The sequence below is a fragment of the Eubalaena glacialis genome, chromosome 6 (genome assembly GCF_028564815.1).
Source record: "Eubalaena glacialis isolate mEubGla1 chromosome 6, mEubGla1.1.hap2.+ XY, whole genome shotgun sequence".
NCBI classification, from domain to species: Eukaryota; Metazoa; Chordata; class Mammalia; order Artiodactyla; family Balaenidae; genus Eubalaena; species Eubalaena glacialis.
In genome coordinates, this window is record NC_083721.1 from 84,329,725 (window position 1) to 84,356,240 (window position 26,516).

At 54.9% G+C, this 26,516-nt stretch overlaps 3 protein-coding genes across 11 annotated transcripts; 1 reads left to right on the forward strand and 2 right to left on the reverse strand.

Moving 5' to 3' along the window:
- Positions 1-851: 851 nt before the first annotated feature.
- EEF1AKMT4 (EEF1A lysine methyltransferase 4) lies at positions 852-6,305 on the reverse strand. Its single transcript, XM_061193337.1, has 3 exons — positions 6,087-6,305; positions 1,844-2,127; positions 852-1,313 (listed from the first exon to the last, which is right to left on the reverse strand). The coding sequence occupies exons 1-3, from the start codon at positions 6,280-6,282 to the stop codon at positions 1,026-1,028; spliced, it is 768 nt and encodes a 255-aa protein (XP_061049320.1). The 5' UTR covers positions 6,283-6,305; the 3' UTR covers positions 852-1,025.
- Positions 6,306-7,075: 770 nt separating this feature from the next.
- ALG3 (ALG3 alpha-1,3- mannosyltransferase) lies at positions 7,076-12,230 on the forward strand. 5 transcript variants are annotated; one of them, XM_061193341.1, is made up of 9 exons: positions 7,076-7,289; positions 8,902-9,001; positions 9,099-9,246; positions 9,356-9,516; positions 10,008-10,128; positions 10,553-10,758; positions 10,899-10,974; positions 11,567-11,712; positions 11,856-12,104. In XM_061193341.1, the coding sequence occupies exons 1-9, from the start codon at positions 7,094-7,096 to the stop codon at positions 12,016-12,018; spliced, it is 1,317 nt and encodes a 438-aa protein (XP_061049324.1). In that variant the 5' UTR covers positions 7,076-7,093; the 3' UTR covers positions 12,019-12,104. The 5 variants fall into 5 exon arrangements, with proteins under 5 accessions (XP_061049324.1, XP_061049323.1, XP_061049325.1 ...); XM_061193340.1 differs by having other exon boundaries at positions 10,904-10,997; positions 11,570-11,712; XM_061193342.1 differs by having other exon boundaries at positions 10,904-10,974; positions 11,856-11,973.
- A 229-nt stretch (positions 12,231-12,459) lies between these two features.
- On the reverse strand, positions 12,460-23,366 carry VWA5B2 (von Willebrand factor A domain containing 5B2). 5 transcript variants are annotated; one of them, XM_061193347.1, is made up of 19 exons: positions 23,228-23,366; positions 22,973-23,143; positions 20,864-21,083; positions 20,526-20,683; positions 19,868-19,999; positions 19,509-19,633; positions 18,951-19,106; positions 18,415-18,525; positions 18,126-18,334; positions 17,926-18,037; positions 17,291-17,476; positions 16,240-16,411; positions 15,840-16,153; positions 15,134-15,323; positions 14,676-15,032; positions 13,595-13,732; positions 13,413-13,496; positions 13,095-13,339; positions 12,460-13,008 (listed from the first exon to the last, which is right to left on the reverse strand). In XM_061193347.1, the coding sequence occupies exons 1-19, from the start codon at positions 23,364-23,366 to the stop codon at positions 12,460-12,462; spliced, it is 3,768 nt and encodes a 1,255-aa protein (XP_061049330.1). The 5 variants fall into 5 exon arrangements, with proteins under 5 accessions (XP_061049330.1, XP_061049328.1, XP_061049327.1 ...); XM_061193345.1 differs by having other exon boundaries at positions 15,840-16,156; XM_061193344.1 differs by having other exon boundaries at positions 20,526-20,728.
- Positions 23,367-26,516: the final 3,150 nt, after the last annotated feature.

Here is a 26,516-nt window from a genome sequence, read left to right on the forward strand (position 1 = left end):
GCCCTCCCCCCACGGTCTCGGCCACGCTCTTCTGCGCCTGGCAGATAGGATGGGTGTTGAGGCTGGGTGGGACAAGCCCCCAACATGGTAACCAACCATATGACCAGTCTGCCCATGCCTGACCCCAGGTGGCTCTCTGGCAGACCCCTCCCCTCAAGGTGTCACCTTCCAAGGGCCCAGGTCTGATTTTACCTTGGACCCCTGCGTCCTGCCCCTGGGAATCCAAATGGGGGCTGCATTGCATCTTTGGATGACACCTGTAGCCCTAGCCCTGGAGATATTCTCAACCCCAGGGAGGTCCTTTGTAAATGTTCCTCCATCCTCACTGTACCAGGAGTGTGTGAATAAACACAGACCCCCCTGTGTGTGCGTGTGTGTGTAGCTGCTGCTTTGGTTTGCTATAGGAGCCAGCCCAAAATGGCTCCAATTCTTTTTGGGGAGGGGAGCAGATATTTGGGAATCTCAGGTGCATGTAACTGACAGAGAAGCGTTGCCAAGTAAACACAGGCAGGTCAGCCTGGCCTGAGAACATCATTACAGCGTGGCCTCCTTGGGTAAATACTACAACCTGAGCAGGATAGGTCACCAGAGTTGGGGCTGGAGCTGGGGTCAGAAGCAATCTAGATTCAAAGTCTGCAGCCTCCTATGAATAAATCCAGGTTGAATGGGGGTCAGTAACAGGCCCCAAGGATGCAAGTCTCCAAGTCGGGCTGGCATGCACAGGGGTTGTGCTGAGATTTGCCCCTGGGGATGAATCACTGACGGTTCAGTATGGTGGGGGAGGAAGTTGGGGAATCCAGGAGAGATCTGAGGAGCCTAAGAAGGAAGTCAGAAACCTGAGATTTGGGATCTAGTTTGACCTAGCCTGTATTTTTTTTCATGTGGGGTTGCTCCCATCAGCTCTGTCTTAGTTAGGCATGAGGCCCCTAGGATGTGGGCACTTTGGACCTGACCTTAAGCCCTGAGTCAGGAATTCTGAATACTTGAGCCTGGGGCAGAAAGGCAGGAGGACCATGCTTCTGGCCTCACAGCTGAATGGCACTGAGGAAGTCCTCATGATCTGAGTCCTGGAGGAAGCAGGGTGGGGTGGGAGGTCTAGGAGGTGAGAGGATCTGGGCCCCAAGGGCCAGCTGGGCCACACTGAGCTCTTTGCCCTTCTGCATGAGGTAGAAATGGAAGTGGAAACCATTGCCATAGGTTGCATGCCTCAAGGACCAGCCGTAACGAGCTTGGGCGTAGTGTCTTGTCCGAAAGTGGGGGGCAGCAGAGGTCATTGAGATGAACTGGCCCCCAGGGACCAGTACTCGGCTCACCTGAAAGGCAGATAGAGAAGCCATTGGTGAGAAGCCCATCTCCAGGTTCTCAAAGGTCAGTATGGCCCCAGATGCCCTCCCAGCGAAATCTCAGGTACTACCCTCCATCCAGTAGCTCAGGGCTCAGGGCTTTCCATGGCAGAAGAGTGAGGCTTCCTCTCTGCCCCTGGTTGTTCCGTGGGGGTAGGGCTATATTTTAAACAGGTAGGAGCATGGGAGTGATGTCAGGTGCAGGGGGCATTGCCTTCCTGTCAGCTGCTTACCTTCCCTACCTGGAACCTGGCCGCTACCTCATCTCTATGGCAACACAGTAATCAATCCTCAGCCTCTGTGAGCCTGGCCACTCCAGCGCCCTACAATCTTGATCCAGCTTAACACCCCCTTCCTTCAGGTAACCATAGTCCTGAAGGGACGCACTACTTGTTCCAAACCATGCCTCCTTCTGGCTTCTGAGTTCTTCTGGTCTCCTAAAACCTTAACCCCTCATCCCCACCTCTTGATCAGCCGTCTTTCCCTTGGTGCTCCCTCACCTCACTCAGCACCTGGTCCACAGTGTGGATACCTTCAGAGGACACGTTCCAGGGATCCTGTTCTCCAGTCAACAGGGCATCCAGCGTGCCCTTCTCGAGCACCACGTCAAAGGAGCCACTGGGGAAGCCCAGTGCCCGCACGTCCATGGTCTCCCAGCGCAGCTTGGGCACGTGGGCATATCGATCCCGCATGGCAGCCACCACTACTGATGAGTAGTCCACACTGGTCACATCAGGGAAGCCCCCAAGGAATAGTTCGTAGCTCAGGGCACTGTTTCCACAGCCTGGGGTGAGAAGGGGTGGGTGACAAAAGGTCTAGGTTAGCTTTGGTTCTCACCTCCCCAATTATCCATCCACTCTTGGCCTGTTTTCTCTCAGCTCAAACCCTCCCGTACTGAGGGAGAAGCAGCATGGTACAAGAGCATGAGCCTTAGAGTCATACAGATCTGGGCACATATCCTGGCTCTATCATTCCTGGCTGTGTGGACTAAAGCAAGTCGTTTACATACTAGGAACTTGGATTTCCTAGTCAGAAAAATGAAGATAACAATACCTAGCCTACATGTAGGATGTGATGTTCTAAATTTAAAAACTAAACAGCTGAAGAGTAGGAGCTTTGAACTTAGGAGTTCAAAGATTTGGGTTCTGATATCTCTAGTCATACAGCCATGGCAAGTCATTCAACTCAGCCTCAGTTTCCTCAGACTCAGAATGGGGATAATATTGGCATCATAATATTATTAATAGGATAATGCTAGTATTATCCTAATTCCTAACCTCTCAGAGATCCTCTGATGATATCAGCCCTGGGAAGACTTCATGTTAGGGGTTTTTATCTTACTTTGCTTTCCAAGGCAGAATTAACAAGTGAAGGGGAAACTAAGTGGGGACACACAGTGGAGATGATTCCTTGTAATCTCTTCATGTATGATTGAGCGCCACATATTGGGTTCTGCTGATGAATAAAGAGCCTCTGCCCTCAAGGAGCTGATGCTCTGGTGAGAGGAACAGATGTGTAGTCAGGCAACTGCCACATAATGCAATGAGTGTTTCAATAGGGACAGGCTGCAGGAGCACATAGGAGAGTCCCTGTCCCCACCTTAGATGGGTGGGCCAACAGGATCGGGGGAACTGACAACCAGTCAGAGTCTTGAAGAATCATAACACTCTGGTGGGAAGTGCCCGGAAAGCAGTCCCAAAGTGGTGGAGGGTGGAGGTTAGAGGAGTGGATGTGGACCTACTGCCCAGTGGGCATGGCTTCCTTCAAAGATCTGTTGGCCTCTTCCAGGCCCTCTTGTGGTCAGTATCAGCCCAAGAACAGGCCTGGATGACAGTTCTTGGTGGCCTCACATGGGGATCCCCAGCTCTTGGGATTAGATTGCCTTTAATCCCCATTTGCCTCCCTAAGAGGATCACAGAATCAGCTGTTGGGATAGCCCTAATCTAGCAGGCAGAGCTTGGCACCTGGACAGGTGCCAGAGACTGCTGGCTGGTCCTCAGCTGCCCCTTCTTGTGTTCCTCCTCAGGCTCTGGGGCTCAGGAAGAGTACAATCTTACCTGGGAAAACCCAATGTGTGCGTCCCAACACTGGAACCACAACAGGCTCTGGGACGGGAGGTGAGGGTGGCTGAATAGGAGACTCTAACCCAGTTCAGCCTGAAATCCCACTGGGTTCTCTGACCACAATGCCTTCATCACCCAACACCTGACCTCATATGCCTGCAGAGCTCTGCCTAACTGTGGACAAACCCAAATTTCCTTCCTTCGTTCCCTTTGGTAGAGGAATGGTATGTCCCAAAACAACTTTATTAAAGATGAAGGGAAAATAAAACTTGACCACCGGGCCAGTTATGCCTACAAAGCAGTGATTTGGGGCTAACAACTAAGATGAGGTTTGGAACCGCCACTGCTTCCCTAGGTGGGGCCTTAGGGAAGCAGAGCTCTGGAGAATTGAGCCAGATCCAAGAACCCATCATATGGGAGCCCAGAGCTATGTGGATGCTATCCCAACACCAAGAGACTCAAGTGTAAACCAGAATACTAATTCGCTAATTTATAATAGGAAAAAATAGCCATCATGGGGTCTGGACAGTCAATCCTCTGGTCAGTCCCTTGTGTCTCTATAGGAAATACAAATTGAAGCCAAATTATAATCAGAAGATTCTACAGAGCATGGAGTCAAGCAAGAAGAGAGAATCAGAGAAGTATAATGACAGCAAAACTGGGACAGCCACATGCACTCATCTATGTAATGAGGAATCTAGCCATAGGGACCAGACACAAGTCTTCAGGCAAGGTACTCTTTCTCCAAGCAGTCCTGGAGACAGTGCCTCTCTGACTCCCATTTTCAATAATAATAATGATAGCTAACAGTTTTTGAACACTGGGTCCCATGCTAAGTACTTTATAAGGATTATCTCATTTATTTTCCCAGTAGCTCCATACTGAAGATTCTATTATAACAACCATCACCATTTTCTAGTTGTGACACCAACTGTATAGCCTGAAAGGCCTAAAATATTTACTATTTGGCCATTTTTCAGAAAAAGTTTACTGAACCCTAACCTACAGTAGTTCTCATAATATTTATCACTAACCTCTAGGGGTTGCCATGAGGATTAAATAAGTTAGAAAGTGCTCACCACATTCCCTAGCACCTACCAGGTAGGTGTTCAATTTGTTTGTTTAGGTGGAGTGTAACATAGGGTACCCCCCCAAGCTGTGGGTCCTGTTCTTAGATCTTGGGAATCCTGTCTGGAAAGTTTTTCTTTTTGATTTTTAGACTTTTCCCTCCTCTATCCAGAAAAGGATATCTCCCAGTCCGGCAGAATTTAAGGCAGTGTTACTCTGCCAATTACCAGCATGAGAATCAGCCTGTGGGCTTGTTGAAAATACAGACCCCGGGACCTGCCTTAGACCATCCCTGGAATTAGATACTCAGGGTGGGGTCCAGTTTTCCAGGTTATTACACTAAAGCTTGAAAAACATAGATCTATGGTAAATCTATAAATAAATGCAATGGTTTAAAGCCACAAAATTCAAGAGCGGTTTTACCTCTGGGGGGAAGAGGTTTGGGGGACCACGCAGAAAACCTTGGATATACAAGGCTTTTTATTTTGTCAGGCTTTTTTCTAGTTATCTTTCATACTCACTCAATCATCTTAAAAACCTGATAAATAAGTATGTACTCTTACTTTTTTTTTTTAAGGCTGAGAAAATGGAGGCACAGAAATTTAAGTATTTTGCCCATGATTCCACAGCTAAGATGGCATGTGCTGAGATCCCTACATAATTAGCTGCCTCCAGGGTTCAAGTTCTTAAGCACTTTCTAGTCCTAGGAATGCTGTATTTCTCAAACCGAGTAGGGTATACACACACATTCAAGTTATTATTTATATCTTACATATATACTGTATTATAAATGTCTCATATATGTGAAATATTTCACTTAATACATGGTTTTAAAAATAGCAAAATAAAAACTATAATTGGAAGGAAATCCGCTGTTTAATCAAACTTCACTGGAGCCCCCAAGGCTGGCAGTGGAAGAGAACCCCAAGGGGGGCAGGTGGACCTCTCAGAGCCCCACCTGAAACCCCAGTACGTGTTCCTTTTGGGGAATCACACCAATCTCGGCTGCAATCTCCCCTCAGAGGGAGCTGTCCTCATCCTCACTGCACACGGTGGGATGGGGGTGGGGTGGGGTGGTGGGGACGACGACGACATAGGACCAAGTTTCAGTTAGAGCTTGGAGAGTCAAGAGATAACTCTCTAGGTGACAATGGCTCATGGTGCCCAGTAGTGCACACAGAAAAGCGCTAGGCATTGCGTTCGAGGTGCCTGCACGTGCCTTATCCGACTTGATTTCGCAGTCCCATTTCTAGAAGTGAATCCGGGGCTCAGAACAGGTTCATGATTTGTCCTAAGTCCTACAGTCAACTAGCGCTGGGACCTGAACTAGTTACTGTGAACTCTCCAGTGCTCGAGGCTGCCTCCCCAGGGTCCGGAAAGGGGTCATGGGTCACCTACCACACTCAGACTCAGAGAGACTGTCTTTCTCCTGGGGGTCCCCGGACTAAGAATCTCTTGGCTCCTGTTTGCCCTGGCTAAATACTGCCGAGATTCTAAAGGTACTGGATCCTGACTTCTGACTGGGGAGTCCTCTGAGAGGAGCAGGCAGGAGCGAGGGGCGGGGCCAGTCCAACCAGCTCCACCTGGGCTGGGCAGCCCCGGGACTACCCACCTAGCACGAGGATACTGTCCTCCGGCCTCAGCTCCGGCTCTAGGAGGTCACGGAAGGAAGAGAAGTCCCCGAACCACTCGTAGGGAGGAGAGTCGGCAGCACCCCGGTAGCGCTGGTCCCAGTACTGGACCTCGCGGTACCCGTAGTTCTTCTCTGGTAACTCCGGCAGCGGCGCCCAGGCCCCTGGACAGGCCATGCTTGCGGCTGCCGGGCCTTGAAGGCAACTGGCCCCTACCTCTGGGTGGGGCTTGACCCCTTATGTAGCCAATTGGAATGGCTGCATATAGGAGGCGCGGCCTTTGTGTCTCCGCCCAGCACCAGCAGTTGCTCAATATAAACACGTGGAACTTCCGTCCTCTGCTAAGCGCGCTTGGAAGAATCCTCCGGGTGGGGAAATAATATCGTCCAGACCCTGAATCCTCTGGATCCGCTGATCACTAACTTCTGAGAGCCACACTCATGGTGTCAGGCTCACTCCGGCTCGTCATTGCCCCTCTCATATTTTCAGTTTGGCTCCTTCCATTAAGAAGTCTGAAAATTAATGAAACATTCATTTCTTCCTAGTTTTGAGCACCCGGAAGGCTCTGGGGGGTGGCGGGAGTAGCGCGGACAGAGGTCGTGCTCTCCAGGAAAGACTGGCATGAACGCAGCTATTACCAACATAGGCGAAGTGTTATGCTAGGCGGGGGAGGTACGGAGGAGGGGGGGAGAGACATGGCGTGGGCAGGAATGTTACTTTTCTGGGCAAACGTTCGATCCACATTAGCTCCTGTGTGCCCAGGGCTAAGTATGTACTGAGGAGTAAGACTATTCCTGCTCGTATGGAGCATGCAGTCCATCAGGGGAGACAGATGTGGAAGAACTAGATTTTAGTGGAGTAAATAAGGACTCCGGCAACTCCAGTCAGCCTTCGGTCCGTTGGGGCACGCGGCGCGGGAAGCGGAACCTAAGTACCAAAGGTTCGGGCTTCCGGGGTAGCGGGCCCGCAAGTGTGGCGCACCTTCAAGATGGCGGCAGGCCTGAGGAAGCGCGGCCGGGCAGGTCCCGCAGCTCGGGCGGTGGGACTGTGCGGGCAGTGGCTGCGGCGCGCCTGGCAAGAGCGGCGCCTACTGCTGCTGGAACCGCGCTACACGCTGCTGGTGGCCGCCTGCCTCTGCCTGGCGGAGGTGGGCATCACCTTCTGGGTCATTCACAGGGTGGCATGTGAGTGCGCCGAGGGGGAGGGGAGGGTGGGAAGGGGGACCGAACCCCCGACCAAAACTGGGACCCACATTTCGGAGCTCAGACTTAGACCCCTGATCCACTCAGTCATCAGTTGCAGACCCGTATCTTTTACCCAAATCCCAAGCCTGCTCCGTGGAGAGCCAAACCCGATCTTAATCCCTCCCAGAAAACCTGGGTCCAAGTTAATGGCTGCTGCTGCTGCTTGTCTCTGTGGCTTTGGACACGTCACTTCCCTTGCTGGGTCTCAATCTTCTCATCTGTTCAATTCTGAGGTCTGGAAGTCTCTTCTCAGTGATGGCATTTTGTGACCGTTTGAGTCCGTTTGGCATTATTGGTGACTCCTCTCCAGGCTGAAAACACTGGACTTAAGGCTTACTTGCTAAAGACCATTAATTCAATACATATTTATTGAGTGCTTATTATATGGCTTACACTATGCTAGGTACCAAGGGTATAGTGGTGAAAAAGATAGACACATTTCCTACTTGCGTGTGTGGGCCTGGACAAAGATAACAGAAAATTACAACACATCATATTCATCATGTTGGTAGTAGACAGGGTGCTATAAAGGACATAGGAGGGCACTTAATGCAGACTTGAGGAGTCAGAGAGGGCTTCCAAGAGTCCTCCTCGAAAGGTAAGAGCTAGTTCCTTGAGGAAAGAGACAAAAGGGGTGGGGGGGAAGAGTACTCTAGGCAGAGAGAATCCTGTATCAAAGAGCTCCTATCAAAAGAGAAAGTCTATTTCCTTTGAGGAACTGAAAGAATTTTTTTAGAGCTGGAACACAGAAATCAAGTGAGGGTAGTACTAAGAGATGAGATTGCAGAAGTCGAGACAAGATCATGAAGGAATCTGTAAGCTGTGTTAAGGAGATAGTTAGCATGGTGGTTAAGAATTTAGAGCTCCATGTGTTCCAATCTCAACTCTACCCTTCCTAGCTCACTGTTCTTGAGCTAGTCACTTAACCTTATTAATTCATAATTGCACCTTCTAAAAATGGGAAGAATAGAATTTGGTCTTTATCTTAAGAGCCTTGGGGAATCATTGAAGAGTTTTAAGCAGAGAAATGTGATATGATTTCTATTATAGGATGAGCTCTCTGGTTGCAGGGTGGAAAATATATTGTAGTGGGGTGAAAGTGGAAGCTGGGAGCCTAGTTAGGGAGCTCTTGCACCATTGTGGCTAGAGATTATGTTAGGCCCAAATTTGAGTGCATGATAGCAGAGAAGGATGAGATAGTAGAGATATTTAGGATAAAGAATAGGCAGGACTTGGTGACTGGGGGTTGGAAATGAAAGAGAAGGAAGTATCAAAGGTGTTTCCCAGGTTTGTGACTTGAGCAGCTGAGAGGTTAATGGTACCATTCATGGAACCCAGGAAGGGGAGCAGATTTGGAGTGGAAGGTTATGAGTTCCATTACAGACATGTTTGAGTATGAGATACCTGGGTTCACCCAGAGAATGTCAGATAGACCTTTAGAGAAGGGGTTATGATAGAAGTCCCGAGGATGAGCTGGAACTCTGTGCTTTGATGGGCTGAGGCAGAGAAATTCTGAACCTGGAAGTAACTACATCGTCCTGTCCTTTTCCAGATACAGAGATTGATTGGAAAGCCTACATGGCTGAGGTGGAGGGCGTCATCAACGGCACCTATGACTATACTCAACTGCGGGGTGACACTGGACCTCTTGTGTGAGTGGGGATAGGCGGTTCAGTGAGGATGGGAGGAGCTGACTGGATGCCAGGCCGGATAGCTTGACCCAGACTCACGTTCTTTCTCCTCTTCCAGGTACCCAGCTGGCTTTGTGTACATCTTCATGGGGCTATACTATGCCACTGGCCGGGGCACTGACATCCGCATGGCCCAGCACATCTTCGCTGTGCTCTACCTGGCCACTTTGCTGCTTGTCTTCTTGATTTACCACCAGACCTGCAAGGTGAGTCCTCACTACCAGGAACAGGGGGCCCCAAACTGGGAGGGCTGGGGAGTGGGGATGGTTCAGGGTTGGTGAGCTGACCTTTTTCCCCACTGTGCCCACCTCTCAGGTACCTCCCTTCGTCTTTTTCTTCATGTGCTGTGCCTCTTACCGTGTCCACTCCATCTTTGTGCTGCGGCTCTTCAATGACCCAGTGGCCATGGTGCTGCTCTTCCTCAGTATCAACCTCCTGCTGGCCCAGCGCTGGAGCTGGGGCTGCTGCTGTTTCAGGTCAACACCCCTCCCTTCTGGCCCCCTCTTTCATTTTCTGTATTCCATCACTTTCTCCCCAATTTTCTGCAGCAGAGGAAGTAAGGGAGTGGCCAGACAGTGTAGGTCAGTTAGGGCCGTACTAGGTGAGTCCAGGATGTGTAGAAAGTCTTCACCCCCAGGTCCCCTACACACACACCCTCTTCCCATCCTCTGTTCCCTCCAGACAGCATCTGCTGTTGGAGTTGGTCATTGCACTTTCTAAATACTCAATATATATTTGCTCACTCAGTCTGAGTGTAGAGACAGGGTATCAGCACCCTACTCCCAGCCTCCTCCCAGGCTGCCTTATCCTCCCTCCAGCAGTTCTGAGTACGAGTGCTCACCCTCTGCCTGGAGCTTGCTGGCAGGGGAGGGGAGGAGTTGCTGTGGTGATGGTGGGCTGTACATCTTTGGGTGGGGTGCATGGCCCTGGAGCTGATCTCCACCCTCCTCTCCCCTATCCACTGCAGCCTGGCAGTCTCTGTGAAGATGAACGTGCTGCTCTTCGCCCCTGGGTTACTATTCCTTCTCCTCACGCAATTTGGCCTCCGTGGGGCCCTCCCCAAGCTGGGCATCTGTGCTGTCCTTCAGGTATTCCCTCCTTAGCCTTTCCCCTTTCTAATGAAGCAGAGGCCACTCTGTCTGGCCTCCTTTCATCCTTGAGACTTCCTCAAAGCCAAGAGACAGAGTTTTGGAGTTGATTCTGATCTGGGCAGCCACCACCTCTAGGCTTTGGTTTCTTTAGCTGTCAAACAAGGGTGTTGAACTACATGGTCTCTGAGAGCCTTTCTAACTCTGCGCATTTATGACTTGGTGAATCCAAACTTAAAGCACTGTTATTACCTGCTTCTTTGGCCCAAGGCTCTTGTCTGGGTGGGTGGGCTGGCTTTCTTGCTATTCCTAGTGGGAATTAGGGAACCTCTGAGACCTATACCCTGTTCCCCCTCCTCTCAGTGATTAGCATGAGGCTGAGGGTGAGCCTGGGCAGCTCTGTTGACATCACACCCATCCTCAGGTGGTGCTGGGGCTACCCTTCCTGCTGGAGAACCCCGTCGGCTATGTATCCCGCTCCTTTGACCTTGGCCGCCAGTTTCTCTTCCGCTGGACCGTGAACTGGCGCTTCCTCCCCGAGGCCCTCTTCCTGCATCGTGCCTTCCACCTGGCACTTCTGACTGCCCACCTCACCCTGCTCTTGCTCTTTGCCCTCTGCAGGTGGCACAGGTGAGAAAGGGGAGCAATTTCATGAGCAGACATGGGGGAATGAGTGAAGGGCCTAGGCCTTAGGGGCTGCATGGGGAGATGTTGAGCTCCGCTTGGCCCACATTGAGGGCTTGATAAGTATCTCAATGGCTTCTCCCCAGGACAGGAGAAAGTATCCTGTCACTGCTGAAGGATCCCTCCAAAAGGAAGGTTCCACCCCAGCCCCTCACCCCCAACCATATCCTTTAAATCATGGGAAGGTAAGTCTTGCCCTCTCCAGCTGAAGTTGGGGTCCTGGTCAACTAGCCCTGCATGGCTGGTGACCTGGGAGAGGGAAAAGGAGGTAGCAGTAATAGCTACAGGGCCCATTCATAGAGCTCTTACCAATACTGTGCTGAGCACTTTACATATTTAAGCATTTTTTATTCTTTATTCTAAATATTATTGAGTTACCATTATGAGTGCTCACTCTCTGCCTGGTGCTGTCCTAAGAGATTTACATACATTCTAACATTTAAAGCTCACAAGAGACTCTGTTTTATCCTCATTTTACAGATTTTAAAGATGGAAAATTAGGGCTTTAAGAAGTTAAGTAATTTGCCAAGGTCACATAGCTAGTAAGTGACGACTCGTTAGGCGTTACGGCTCTAGATATTACTGCCTCCACATCAGACTGAGGAATAGGTCCAGAGAGGTTAAGAAACTTGCCCAAAGGTATGCATCTAGGAACAGCAGAGCCAAGGAGCTATCTGACCCCAAAACTTTTGTCCCTCTGCTTTGAAACCTCCCTACCCCTTCTGCTCCTGCCCTTGGCCTTGACCACCGCATACAGATTGTTTCTGCCCTCTTCACCTCCAACTTCATTGGCATCTGCTTCAGCCGCTCCCTTCACTACCAGTTCTACGTCTGGTATTTCCACACATTGCCCTACCTCCTGTGGGCCACGCCTGCACGCTGGCTCACACACCTGCTCAGGTACCAGCTGGGACAACCTGGGGGCGTGGGAAGGGGTAGGGAGCTCCTCATCCCAAGACTATGACCACGGAGGGGCAGGGGGTGAGCTGAAGTGCTGCAGGCCTAGAACCTGGACAGACCTGGAGCTTATTTCTCATCTCCAGGTTGCTGGTGCTGGGGCTCATTGAGCTCTCCTGGAACACATACCCATCCACGTCCTGCAGCTCTGGTGCCCTGCACGTGTGCCATGCTGTCATCCTGCTGCAGCTCTGGCTGGGCCCCCAGCCTTTCCCCAAGACCATCCAGCACAGCAAGAAAGCCCACTGAGATCCATCTCTTCCCCTCCAGTCTATTCTCAGGACCCTGGATGGGGATGGACTGTGTGCCCTTCCCAATAAACTTTGCGAAGTCCACTTCTGTGCAGCCTACGTGGAGGTGCCTGGACCAAGCTGTGAGGGACGGGCACGCGGCAGATAAAGAACTCATTCAGACAGTCCTAAGAGGCACTTTATTGCATAGGATTTAGGGACTGTGGCTCTCTCCCCTTCTACTGCACTGCACAGAGCTCAGAGGGGAAGGGGCATGGGGTGGGAGGAGCAGGAGAGAGCACAGGCAGGCACTTTCTGTGGGGCAAGAGGATTTTGTGAAGGGAATGAGAAGCAGTAGGGGCGGACTGTCACCCACCCCTTCCCAGCACCAAGAGGCCGGCTCTGGGTGGCAGTGACTTGAGTTTGTTGGGGGGGTGCCAGCCAGAGCAACCGGTGACCCTCACATGTTTGCTGGGCTGTAGCACAGCAGGTGCAGCTGCAGGTTCTGGTCCCAGTGGCGCAGCAGCAGGAAGAGACCCCGGGCTGCGGCCTTGAGGTTGGCCAGGTCGAGGCCGTCGGGCAGGTGCTGGGCCCGCAGCCAACAGTCAGCCTTAGCTGCCGCCAGTTCCCACTCGCCGAAGGCCGCGGCACAGCGGTGCTCCAGCCACGCAAGCGCCACAGCAGTGGCCCAAGTCCGGCCCCGCAGGTCGGCACCACCAGGCCCTTCCGCCCCCTCCGAGGCCTCGGTGTCTGAGCCCCGGCCACTGTCCACCTGGCCTAGACCCTCGGAGCCCGAGCTGGGGGATGGGCTGCAAGAGGCCGTGGCACTGTCACCCTGGCCAGCACCATGGCCTAGCAGTGCCCAGGGAGAGGAGGCCGAGGTGGGGCTGAGGCTGGCGCGATGCGCAGCGAAGGGCGAGGCGCGGCACAGGCGCTCCCGAGAGATGTGCACCGCTGCGCAGAAGGGCGCGTCTAGGCGGAAGGAGCCGGGCGCCTCCTGCAAGCGCACCTGAGGAGAGAGGAGGTGGGGGGAGAATTGAGCTGAGACAGCGCCCTGGCCCTGGCAGCGCCACCCTCCACCTCCCGAGTCCTCACCAAGGGCAGGTAGTCGTGGTTGCTGCCTTCACTGTTGCTGTCACTGGCGTGGCCCGTGTTGGGGCTGCAGAGTCTATGGCTGTCTGGGCCTCTGGCCTTCCGATGGCCCAGGCTGAGCCGAGAGGGAGGCTCGGGGGGCAGACGATGAGGACCTCTGATGGGGGCTGCGTGGTCCCCCAAAGCAGAACTGGAGTTGCCAATTTGGTCCGGCTCCCAGCCGCCTGCCAGAGAGCCTCCCTTAGATCCTGAACTGGAGCCATTCAGTGGTGGTCCCTAAGCCTGGTTGGTCCCTACCATTTACCCAAATTTGAGTGTTACCTTTAGAGTGGACGACTGTGGGCAGAGGAGCTGCATCTAGATGACCTTGAGAGGCAGGAGGGGTGCCCGGGGGTTCGGCTGGCTCTGCAGGGGCACAGAAGACGGGTGAGGTATGTCTCGGAGGGTGGCCAGTGAGATGGGAACCGGCACCTGGGAGGTCACCTGGAAGGGACCTTACCTACCTGAGCTCTGCACCTGCAGGGCTGAAGGTAGGACCTCTCTGGTGGTAGCATCCACAGCTACAGGGCAAGTAAAGCAGGAAGGGGCAGAGCTGACCTTGCTTGTCTGAAGGGCTCGGAGCCAGGACCTCCGGGCATGACCTGCAAAGCCAAGGAGCCACATGTTGACTGGGAGGGGGGTGCGCTCCCAGCACCCACTCTCTACAAAGGGCTTCACAGAAAAAAATCTCAGTGCTCCCATAGCTTCTCCCTGTGTACACGTTTTGTTTTGTTTTGTTTTGTTTTGGCTGTGCCTCCAGGCTTGCGGGATCTTAGTAGTTCCCCGACCAAGGATTGAACCCGGGCCCCGGCAGTGAAAGCACCAAGTCCTAACCACTGGACCGCCAGGGAATTCCTAGCCTTCTGTCCACTTTTGAACAGAGTGGAGTTCCTTCTCAGGGTCAGCTCAGACTCCTCAGCTTTGACAAGAAGTGGTTAGGCTGAACACTCAACCACGTGTAGCAAGACTAGGCCCCTGGCCACCCACAAATTCAACATTCTGGATACAGCCCAGAGGAGGCATTGACTGTGGTACCTTTTCCATCCACTCATTTCAGCACTGCCCAACAGAACTTTCTGCAATGATGGAAATGTTCTACATCTGCATGATCCAGTATAGTAGCCACTAGTCCCATGTGACTATTAAGCACTTGAAGTGTGGCTAGTGCAACTGAAGAACTGACATTTTAACTTTATTTAATTTTAATAATCTTCCTAAATGACAGATTTGTTTTTATGCTATGGGCACTGTGAATCATTACAAGATGAAATTCCCTCTCTGTTGGCTGCTAGGAAGCTTGCCAGTTTGGGGTCCCATGCTTGCAAGGGCACAAAACCTCATGGTGTGCATCTTTGATATAATCTCATTCTCTGCTTCCTTTTATTATCCCTTTTTTCCCCATTGCCCTGCTTAATTTTTTTTTCTTGACAATGTGGGTGAGCCTCCTCAAATCACTTGTGAGCAAGGTGAGGTATAGCGAGTGATCCCACGGACCTGTGCCTCTGCTCACTCCTTGAGCCCTGACTGGGGCCACCAGCAACTCACCCCGGTCAGCCCTGGTCTCGCCCCGTCCTCGGAGAGCCAGCTGCTCGTTGTCCCGGACCACGGAAGCCGCTGTCAGTCGATGGAGTGCTTGGTCCCAAGCATTTTCTCTTTCAGGGGGTGACGGAGGCAGTGAGCCAGCGTCCCTAGGCCCCCACAGCATCTCCAGCCCAACGCCCACCTCCCAGCTCATAGGCTGCTCCCCGCACAGGGCCCGGATCACCACATGGCAGCGTGGAGGCTGGGGAGGCAGTGGTATTGCTGGAGGGGCCAACTCCCCACTGGGGGGAACAGCCGTGAACAAGAAGGGTGGTTCCATCAACATGTCCCAGTCCATGGGGGCTGGGGAGAGCAGGCTTCCTGAGGAGAGACGATGGTAGGAGCAGGGGCAGTGGGGTGCCCTTGGCTCCACCTCCCCAAGGTCTACTTGGTGTCAGAACCCAGCTCCCCATAACCCTTACCTGAGTCATCCAGGCCCTGTCCCAGCAGCTGCCCTGGCTCAGGGCCTGGCCCATCTGGTGCTACCCCCAGAGAGGGGTGCCGGAGATGGCCAGGGACTGAGTTCACCCGGCCTGGGGGGGATGAGAGGCTTCGGCCAGTTAGAGCCGCTCTGCGTCGACGGCCCAACACCTCAGCACTCAAGGCCCCAGTCTGCATGTGAGGGGGGGGGGGGTCCAATGGTCAAGGAATGCAGAGCTCCTGGCCATCAGACATACATACACAGCTGGCCACATGCCCCTTTGTCTGAAACCCTGGATGGCTGCTCACCACCCTTAGGGGTGAGGCCAGACTCCTTCTGGCCCCTGACCCCCTTCCCAGCGTCGTCTCACTCCATGCCTAGGTCTCAATTGAGGTTGTTGCTTGTCTGTTTTTATTCATGTCTTCTCCCGTTTTGCCTAGCTAACTTCTTATTCTTCCAGAGGTGGCTCTTGCTCTCCTGACTCCCTCAGACAGGGTTAATCACCTTGACTCTGAACCCCCATAAAGCCACATCCCTGTGCTCATCAATGTATGTTGCATGGTATCATCATTATACATTATACCATCACTACCCATCTATTTCTTCAGGTAGACTTAATAGTAACCACTGCACAGTTTATGGCATACAGCCAATGGTAAGTAAATATTTGCTGGATACATGGTAGATGGATGTGGATTGAATCTCACCTTGACTGGAGCCGGTGGGGGTGGAGGCAGGGGGCAGGAGTGGGAGCCAGCAGATTCTCCCCAGGCCAGGCTGCGGCAGCCCTGCTGAGAAGGGGGATCCAGGGGAGCACTGCCTTCGGGGGACCCAGGGCCCTGGGAGACGGGGGACTCGCTGCTGCCTGTGGAGCCTGGGCCTGGCTCTGGGCTGGCAGAGCAGTGGGTAAGCACATACTGCTCCCGGATGTACGAGGACTGGAAGATGCGGCGCCATATGGCTGCGTCTGAAGAGGGGTTAGGTCCAGGGTCCGTGACTGGGTCTGTCAGAGCATCAGCACCTACTGGGAGGCAGGAGAATAGATCCCAGCCCTGGCCCCTCCCACTGCCCACTCCTCCTCCAGCACACATACACTCAGGCACTCACTCCGATCTGAGTCCCCAGCAGCCCATGGGCTGGACAGCTCTGCTGACACAGTGCCTGTTCCCAGTGGCTCTGAGGTGCCAGTGGGCTCGGTGCCAGGGCTGGTGGCAGATGGTGCTTCCTCTGGGGATGGGAACACGGAGCTGCCCAAGCTCTGCCAGCCAGGCTCCTGGCCCTGGAGAGGGATAGACGTTGGGGGCGGGGGGGGGGAAACAACAACTGATTATAGTTATACACTACCTCTTTCCAAACAGGATTTAAGATGGCTCACTGCAAGAGGCAATAAAGATAATAAACCAGAAGTGAGAGCCCAGTACTAAGGAAAGAGGAAGCATACATGCTGACCATAAGGTTACTAGAGCTGCTGTGGCTGAGCTTCAGGTTTGGCCCTGAGCTTCCTGGCAGCCAGGGAAAAAGACAAACAGTCCATTATACAGCTCTCCTGACCAAAAAGGAGGAAGCATGCTTGGTTCTTCTAGAGAGATAAAGCTTTTCATAATAAAAATAACAATCATTTATCCAACTCCTTCTATGTGTCAAGTATCCTACCAAGAGCACACATGTTATGACTTCTAATTACAACCTTATGAAAAAAATCAGTACAAGGAAATGGGCTCAGAGAAGTTAAGTGACGTGTCCAAAATCAAATGGTTAGTACATGGCAGAGTTGGGATCTGAGATTTAATCTAGACAATGCTCTGTCTGTCCCTGAATGTTACAGGAAATAATCCAGATGGTGCTTTTTGCAGGGCACTGTGTGAAGTAATGAGCAAGTTTCGACAAAAACCTTGAAACTAATGCTGGCGCTGTTCTCTGTAACTGTGTGCTTTAGTGACCAAGGGTAGCATTTTACAGGACAGCTCAGTGGAAGACCTTATGAGGGAGGCAGGCCGCAGTCACCTTGAGGGACCCAGTATGGTCTCTAAGGAGGTCTAGTGGGTAGCAGTAGGAGCGTTTGGCAGAGAGAGGCACAGGGAATAGGAAATGGGTTTTGCAGAGATGCAGGGGCTTCAGCCATCCCAGGCCCACCTCCCACACCCCAGCCCAGGCTTACCCCTTGGGGGCGGGACCGGAAGCCGTCCACCCTGAAGAGCGAGCAGTAACCGAGCAGCTGGTCCCCGGGATAGAGCGCTGGGATCTCCCGGGGCGTCAGCAGCGCCTCCACCGCATCGGGCACAAACCAGTCCACAGAGATGTCGCTCAACGCGGGCTCCAGTGCCTTCCGCAGGGCCTGCACCAGCTGTGAGGAGTGACCAGAGGGAGGCCATGGGAGAGAAAGAGGTGCCACACAGCCAACAGAGTGGGAAGGCTGCCCTTCTGCTGATGCCATCTACCCAGCCCCTGGCTGAGGGGAGCAGGGTCTGGCTGGGGTTGGGGGAAGGAATGGGGGTAGGAACAAGCAAGGGGACTGAGTGTTCAGTGCTCAGGGCTCGGTGCTTCTCCTGGCCTGAACTGTGGCACGTGGATAAGGCAAGGCTTTTCAAAGATATGGCTTAGTACCCGGACAAAACTGAGAGCAAGATTTGGGGAGCAGTCAGAGGCCATATCTCCCACACCTCTGGCCTCCTGCAGCACCCCACAGCAGGGTGCCTAGAGACCCCACGACCTGACCAGGTTCTGTTTCAGACTCAGTGCAACTTGGGAGGAGGACTTAGACGAATAGGGAACAGGGCCCAGGCTCAAGCTCACCATGGGCTGCAGCCTTTCCCCAGGCCTCAGGAAGTAGGCCTGGCCCCTGCTGAGGGCAGACAGACCCTGCAGCAGCTGGCGGCAGGCAGGCCCCAGCCCAAAGGAGAAGCACCTGACAAGAGAAGGGGAGCAGCTGTGACCTCCCGGAGCCTCCTTAGGAGGCCAATCTCAGGAACCTGGCCCTGCCCACTCCATCCTACCTGGCTGCTGCCCTGTGCCACCTCATGAGCTCCAGGGTTTGGTGGGTCGCAGCAGCCATGGGCGAGGCAGCGGTGAGCAGGAACAGCTGCCGAGGGTGGGCCCTGTGCTGGGGCTGCCCCAGGGCCCAGTCCAGCGCAGACTTCACGTCCGGGGGGCCGCCCGCAGCCTGCAGCATCTCAATGCTCTCGCAGATCAGCTGCACAGCTTCCTGGAGGAGAAGGACATGGGCTGGGCCACACTGGCTGAGACGCCTCTGGCTAGGCCCCCAAAGCCCCGGGCCACACTCACATCACTGCAAGGCCGGCTCTCTGGGAAGAGGGGCTGCACCAATGTGCCAAACGTGGCCAGGTTGATGAGTGTCTGGGGCGGGAGCGACTTCACAGCCAAAACGATGGCATCCTGGGGAGAGCCAGGGAGGGCAGGGTGAGGCAGGCCCCATTGGCACCGGTAGAGAACAAGGGATGCCAGATTGCTTGCTTTCTCCAGTCCATGTGTAAAATGAGGGGTAATCTGGGTGAGGCCCTGTGTGTGTGAGACTGTAAGTGAGACCCTGGCATGTGAGGGAGACTCTGTGTGAGAGATGATTGTGTATGTGACCCTGGAGGTGTATGTGAATCCTTGGGTTTGAGATTCGGTGTGACTGAATGTAACTTTACATATGAAAGAGGCTCTTGGAATCTGGGAGAAATGCATGTATGTATGAGCATGAGAAGGAGAGAGAGGTGTGTGTGTGTATGTGTGTCTTCGGGAGGCTGCCCCCCAGCCCACCTCAGACCCACTGCTGCACCCAACCCCAGGCCTGCCCACACCGTGCTCCCACAGGCCTTGTGTGCCATGCTGCTGCCATCCAATAGGAAGAGGAGCTCCCGAGTAGCTGTGCCCAGGTGTCCAGGCTTGGAGCTCAGGTCCGGGCAGAAGCTCAGCACCAGCACGGGGTTCAGCAGGATGTCCTTGTGGAAGCGTCGCTGCAGGAACCACACCTGAGCATGGGAGCCCCGAGTCATCCTGGGCCAGGCTGAGTGCAACTCCGACCTAGGCTGGCAGCAGGACCTAGCCCCGGAGACTTTCTCAATCCAGTCCACCCAGAGGGGGCACCCTTTTGTAGTCATCTGAATAAAAGCAGGGGCAGAGACGAGTGGCTGTCCTCTGCCTGGGTCAGTCCTACCCCCAATCCTCCGAGACACATTCCAGGGACACTTGAGCGGGCCCTCCTGTGAAAATACTCATCAGTCCTCTGGGAGGCTGGTGGCAGCTACTGAGAGCTCCTGCTGAGAGCAGAAGCCCCCGGCCCATCCCAACGTAAGCCTGCTCGCCTGCTCCTCCTGCACTAACACAGCCAGAAGTGGGACCAGGGGCCAGGCCAGGACCCCAGGCAGCCATACCTGCCGGTCCCCCTCACTGTCCCTTCGCTGCAGCCTCTGGAAATCCCGGCGGGCCCTCACCTGGGCCTCGTATTCTGCTGAGCTCAGGCTGCCGGCCTCCAGCATCAGGTGTGGCTGGTGGGGCTCTGGGGAGAAGGGGACACAGCTCTGTCAGGGAAGTCCCTGTCTCTAGACCCCAACTGCTCAGGCCCACTGTCCTGGGAGAACTTTGCCGGTCCGGCCTCCCTGTACCACCAGGCCCACCCTCACAAATGACTCAGTCATCTGGCTTAGGGTCCAGAAATCTACACTTGAAAAATGCTACCCAGGTGGTCCTGAAGCAGGTCAGAGCTGGCCTACTGTGTGTCCCAGTCTCTCACCACTGGGGTGCAGCAGGATCTCCAAGGCCCGGTCGCAGTGGTGGCCCTCTGCCAGTGTGACACAGATGGTGGCTGCAGAGCTGGCATGAGGGGGGGCATCTGCCCGCAGAGCATGAGAGGGGCTCTCCAGGCCTGAGGGATGTAGAGGCAGGGAGAGGTGATGATTGCCCCACCCCAAGCCAGTACTGAGAGCACAACTATCAGCTTCCCAGGCAATAGTGGTGGGGGCCAGGATCATGACTGATTCAGCTCAGCTCTCAGAGTTCAAGCTATGGAGTGGACAAGGGGGGATTCACCTGCTTTCATGGACGGGAGGAGAATTCCCAGGTGTATTCCTGCCTGGTTAAGCAGTTATATAGCAGCCAGCTGCTGCTTTAACATCCTCCTCCACCTCGTGCACAAGAAAACTCAACTTCATCACTTGGACTGGTCTCATTGTAAGTATCTCTCTTCTCATTGGCGAGTGGAGTGCGATATACACAAATGACACTGACAAACCTAGGGGTGTGTTTGTTGTGTGGAAGTGGCCAGGGGGTGATCCCACTGTGAGACTAGAGGTTCCTAAGGCTTAGGTCCCTGTCTTCTTTTTGTCCTGTGTTCCTCCCATCCCTGAGCCTTCAGTTATTTCCCAGTCAGCTATGCTGGGAGGGGCACCCACCTGCCAGCAGGCATGGCCCAGTCACCAGCATCTCGAAGGAGAAGGTGTACGGGGCCGGGCAACGGGCAGGGCCTGAGAACACGTCCCGAGGGGCAGCTGGCTCCTCCCAGGCCGGCCCATCCCCCTCAGGGCTGCCCATTCCGAAGCAGCTGGTGGGGCTGGAAAGGAACACAAGGAGGGTCACTGGGCCATTACCAGGGACCCTAGTCCCTCTGGCTGACTGGCCTCAGCCCCTCCCCACCCTGCCCATCCCCCGGGGCGCCCTGCCAAAGCCCCCTCACCCGCACTAGACCCAGAGAAGCCGAGGGAGGGACGAAGAGAATCACCATAGGCCCAACCTGTCGTCACAGAGCCCCGGAGGCCTGGGGGGCCCCAGCGGGCCTGGCGGGGCCAGAGGGGTGAGCACGGAGGGCAGGGCCACGCGCAGCACCCCGTCAGGCCTGGAGGGCAGCTCCCGGCTGCTGCGCAGGGTCACTGTCATGGTGCCGGCTGCGGCGATGAGGCCTGTGGGCAGCACCAGTGTGGACCGGGCCTGGGCCAGATCCAAGACAAGATGACCTATGATGAGTGAGGAAAGGGGTCAGAGGGGGCTGGAAGCAGACAAGATGGGGGAATCTGGGGGTGGGAGCAGGCACTGAGTCAGGGGAGCTTGGGCAAGGGGGATTTTGTGAGGTTGGAGGGATGCTGGGCTAATGCACTGGTGATGCAGGATGGAGGCATGAGATGAACGATGGTTGAAGGAGAAGCAGGTTGATGGTAGAAGGAGCTGGCTGTCATTAGGAAAGGCAGCAGTGACATCACTGCTAACAGAGGGCTGAGGAGGAGAAGGGGGCATGTCCACACCACCCCCAAGGTCCTGGGGGACCCATACCCTCCGCCTCTCTTTCTTTACCTGCTCTAGCCTGTTCAACCCTTGGGCCTCATCTTCCTAAAGAACCCTCGCTGACATCTCCCATAGCCTGGTACCCACCTGCTCACAAATTCCCTGCTCATGAACGGTCAGGGACTCCCCACTGCCCACTAGGTGTGGCTCCAGAATTTTCTACCCAAGAGGAATTCAGGAACTGTAATCTATTTGGAAGCTAGCTAGAGGACATTTACATACCAAGCACATCATTTTACTTAGATCCCGGTTTGTTTGGGGACGGGTGGAGTCATGGGCATCACCACTGCTGCTAAAGGGAAAATGGCCAGGTGTATACAGTGATGGTCAAGGCCCTACATGGTCTGGCCCCAGCCTACCTTTACAGCCCTACTTCACCTCATTTCCCCACAATAATCATTTACCCACTCTTTTGAAAAATACTTGCTGAATAAATGAAGGGAAGAAAAAAATGGAAGGAAAAGAAGGAAGGTAAGAAGGAAGAAAGGGGCTTCCATCCCAGGCAGCTGAGGCTTGGGACAGTCTGATACAGTGAAAAGAGCAGAGTGTCAGGTTTTGAGTCTCCACTCTGTGATTTCTAATTCTATCCTTTGGTAACTCTCTGGTTTAGAGGAGGCTTGGTTTCCTCATTTATAAAATGGGGGTCATAATTATATGTCAAGGACTGTGGTGAGGAATGAATGAGATGATATACGCGAAGCATCCAACATTTAAGAGACTATTGCTGTTACTTTTGTCACCTATAAAAGAGGGAAGGAGAACAACACTTGCATTACATACCTCTCTGGATTCAAAAGAGGTGGCATCAGTGACTGGGCTTTGTCAACTGTGAATCACTATAAACATGAGGTATTTTATTACCATCACCCAGTATAACTTACTTCGAAACCTTTGCTTACACGATTGCCCCTGCCTGGAGTGCCTTTCCTCTCCTCTCCATATCACTACATCCCACCCTTCCTTTCAGTCAAATGCTAGCTCCACTTCCTTCTAGAATTTTCCTGAGGCCTCAGCCCAGAGCTCACTCTGGCCTCTAACTACCTGCTGGGCTTGTGCCAACTCTCAACACCACTGAATTCTGTCCCTCTTCTCACCCAGATGGTAAATCCCATGTGCAGGAATCAAGTGAATGTACAAATAAATAAAGGAATGAAGTGCAAGCCAGAAAACCTAGCAGAGGGGTGGGCTTCCATCCCCTCACCCAGCACTCACTGATCCTCTTTGTGCCACATTTTGTGCCAGATGCTGGGATTCTGGGACTCCGAGATGACCAAAACCCTGTCCTAGGCTCAGGAGCTAAAGCTCCAGAGGGAGAGGGATGTGTAGACTGCCTGCCTTGTCTATCTACCTGGCTGCAAACCTCGGGTCAGGCCTGGTTCACATTTCCCCAGCACCTGGCCCACGTCAGGGGCCCAGTCCTCTACTGTGGAATAAAGGGATGAGTCAATGAATGAAAAAACCAGTGGCTGGAGGGGGGACAGAGAGGGGCGGGATGCAGAGCGGGGGCAGGAACTAAAGTGTGGTTGCTTTCGGGGAGATGGGGCGGGGAGCGCCCTGGACTCACCCTGCGCACAGCGGCGGGGTGTTGAGGCCCCCAGCGCGGGGCCCACCGCGCGGCAGCAGGCGGCCTGCGAGCGGCGCCGGTTCTGCAGCTGGAAGGAGACGCGCCGTCCGGCGGCCTCCGCCTCGAAGCCCGAAACCACTTCGGCCTCGGCCAGCGGGTACACAAACACGCCTGGGGCGGGATGGGGGCACAGGCGATGTCGGACCTTGCTAGGCTTGCGCTGGCCACCACCCTGCGCCCCCGCCCGGGCCTCACCGTCCACAGGCTGCGGCTGTGGGTTGTGGTAGGTGAGCCGGGCCCGCAGGCTGAGGCAGGGTCCATTGGCGCAGGCCCGAACCCAGGAGTCCGTGAGGGGCAGCGGCGTCCAGCTGGAGGGGCAGTACAGGCCGGGCATGGTGCCTCTGGTGGAGGGGGTGCTCGATGAGGGGTGCGCAGTGTGAGTTCAGGGCGCTCCGCCCCACCCTCCTGAAAGCAGGCGGGGAGGCTCTAACTCCGGCGCTGGGACGCGGACCTGCAGGGGGCGCGAGGCTGAGCCCGGCCCGGCGGACAGGTGGCGAGGGGAGGGAGGCAGCGGGGGTGGCGGGATGGGCATCCTCGCCGGTTACCTGGGAAGCCGGGGCGGAGCGCAGCTCCAGGCAGCACGGGGACCCGGGGAGCGGAGGGTTAATGTTTAACTGGCGCTACGGGCGCCCAGCAGTCCCGCCGTCGGCTCCTCTAGGGGCGGAGGGGTGGGGGGTGGGTAATGTCGCAGCTGTTCCATCACACCCTCCCGGGCCTCACCGCCACCCCAGTACCTGCCGGCCCCCCGGGGCTCCCCGAGGCTGCCAGCTGTTGGAAGTGGCGCGGGTGGAGAGATGGAAGATGCTCGGGGTGGGGAGCAAGGGTTTAAAGGGCCAGCATCCTTCTGGGTGCCCCCAGCCCAGCAAGGGATAGCAGGGGCGGGGTGGGACGGGGAGCCGAAGGGCCGCAGTCCCTCTCTCTCTCTCGGGCTCCTCAACTGACAGGGGTGCTGAGACGGGCTGCAGGCCGGAGTGGAGGGGATTGGGTTGGGAAGAACGAGATGGGAAGCGAAAGGAGGGGGTCTTACGGAGGCAAGACCCGGAGAGGTGTTGGGGCAGAGGGATTAGTTGGGATCCGTCCAGAGCACCTCTCCCCATCCTGGCAGAAGTGATCTGGGATTGGGAAGGGGGGCTGCAGTCGCCGGCGCCCGCACAGCCGAACTGTCTAGGGATGCTGCGGGCTGGGTCTGGGGATCGTCCCCCTCCCCTCAGGCAGCCCCAGCCTCACCGTCGCGTCCTCTGCGGAGTTCTGGGCGCCACGACGGGACCAGGATAGGTGGTGCCGCCTCTGCGACCCGGGCCACATTCAGTCTGGACACCTGCCGGGCGCCCGCCGCGACCGCTCTGAGTCCACCCAGGGGCGTCGGCCCGGTGGGTGCCGGTCCCACCCCCGCTCGGAAGGCGGCCCCTCCAGCTGGCCTCGGCCCCGCCTGTCGCTGCGGCGGGGCTGCTGCTCCCCGCCCCCTTCGGGCGCGGTACCGCCTCCGCGCCAGCGCCGGCCGCTCCAGCCAGGCAAGGCGCCGCAGTGCAGGAACCGCGTCCTCGCCCCGCGCAGCCCCCCATCAGTGCGGGGCGGAGGCCTTCGAGGCCCCACCCTTTCCGTCCTTCAGGAAGTGAGGGGCTCTGCAAGTGCAGCAGAGGGGCTAAATTTTCAGTCCCCCCACCCCAGCACTGCAGTAACCCCAGCTATCCCGATATTACCCCACCCCTGCCCCCTCACCCCTCACCCCCACAATGGCTCAGCTTTTCATCACTGCAGTGACCCTCATCACTGCAGCGAACCCCAGGGCCCCATCACCGTAGGAACCCCCAGCCCCCAAGAAGCCCGACCCTTTCCTGTGCAAAGCGCTACTTCACTGCAGAAACCTCCCCCTCCCCCATCCCTGCAGGTGTCTTCAGCTAGTGTGATCAGTTCCGTGACCACTCACTCCAAGCAGGGATCCCCATCACTGAAGGAGTTCTCCCCCCTCCAACAGCCAGCCGTCCCACCACTGCTGTGCCATCTCCCCACTTTTTCTGGGGGTGGGGAGGGTAGGCAGGATCGCCCTCTCAGGCTGTAACTTCTGGGTACCTTCAGTTGCCCACCACCTTGGAGTGAAGCCTTTCGGCCTGCAGAGGCTTCTTGTGGCTGCAGACTGCCCCCATCGTAGCAGTGACCCCTCACCCCATCACTGAAGCACCTGTAGGAGAAAACATCCCTGCCTGTTATCAGGTTCCTTTGTTACTGGCTGAAATTTCGTGCACTTGACAGTGTTATGCTGCAAAAGATTAGGGAAGTCTGTAAAATCTTCCCCAGGATCCCTGAGGGAGAGTCTGGGAGCCCTGGGAAAGTGACCATGTTGGGGGTCACCCATGCAATCTTTCTTGGAGAGGCCACACTCAGATTCTGCCAAGAGAGCTTGAGGAGAGCTGGGAGTGGGGGGCAGCCAGTAGGGAGTGGGCTTCAAGTCAGGCTCAGGGTTCTCACCCCTCCCCATTTACTGTATCCTGATTCCAGTCACTATCTCCATGCTGGTCCCAGGCAGGATCCCCTGCCTCCTTGAGCACCTGAACCCTCCACTCCAGCCCTTTCCCTGCTCAAACCACTTAGCGTGGAGGAGATAGCTTGGCCTTTTCCCAGGGAACTTCATGGGTGGAAATGCACAGGGATGATACAGGAGGCATAGCCACCATCACAGTGATCCAGCTCACGGGGAGCTCCAGCTGAGTCCCAGCCTGTTCTTTTTTTTTTCTAATTAAAAAAATTTTTTTTAAATTTATTTTTAATTTTTTTGGCTGCGTTGGGTCTTCGTTGCTGCACGCGGGCTTTCTCTAGTTGTGGAGACCAGTGTCTACTCCGTTATAGTGTGCCGGCTTCTCATTGCGATGGCTCCTCTTGTTGCGGAGCTCAGGCTCTAGGCTCACGGGCTTCAGTAGTTGTGGCTCATGGGCTTAGTTGCTCTGCGGCATGTGGGATCTTCCCGGAGCAGGGATCAAACCCGTGTTCCCTGCACTGGCAGGCAGATTCTTAACCACTGCGCCACCAGGGAAGTCCCCAGCCCTGTTCTTTTCACACTATCTGAGCCCTGGTTACATTGACCCCCCTCTCCTCCCTTCTCTGCTGAGCCCTCCCCCAGCCTTGTTCAGAGTGAACATTCCTCTAACAGGCTTGGGGAGAAAGAGTAGATGGTGGGTGGGTGGATGGGCCCTCCAGGTGCTCCAGGTCTCCGGACAGGACCAGCCCTGGCCCACGAAAGTCCAGGCACCACCTCCCCATGGGTGTTCTGTGCTCAGCCCCTTCTGCAAATGAGCCAAGAGCTACATGTACAAATACGAAGCTGCAAGGAGCAGTCATTAAAGGGCCTCAAACACACGGAAATGGAAAAAGAGGTCCTTGTCTTGGGTCCTGAGGAGAGCTTGGTTGTAAAACAGTGTCCCAGGAAGATGGTTTCTTGGTCAGAAACTAGACAACACATTGGTAGAAGCCAAGCTTTCCTGGGAAGCTG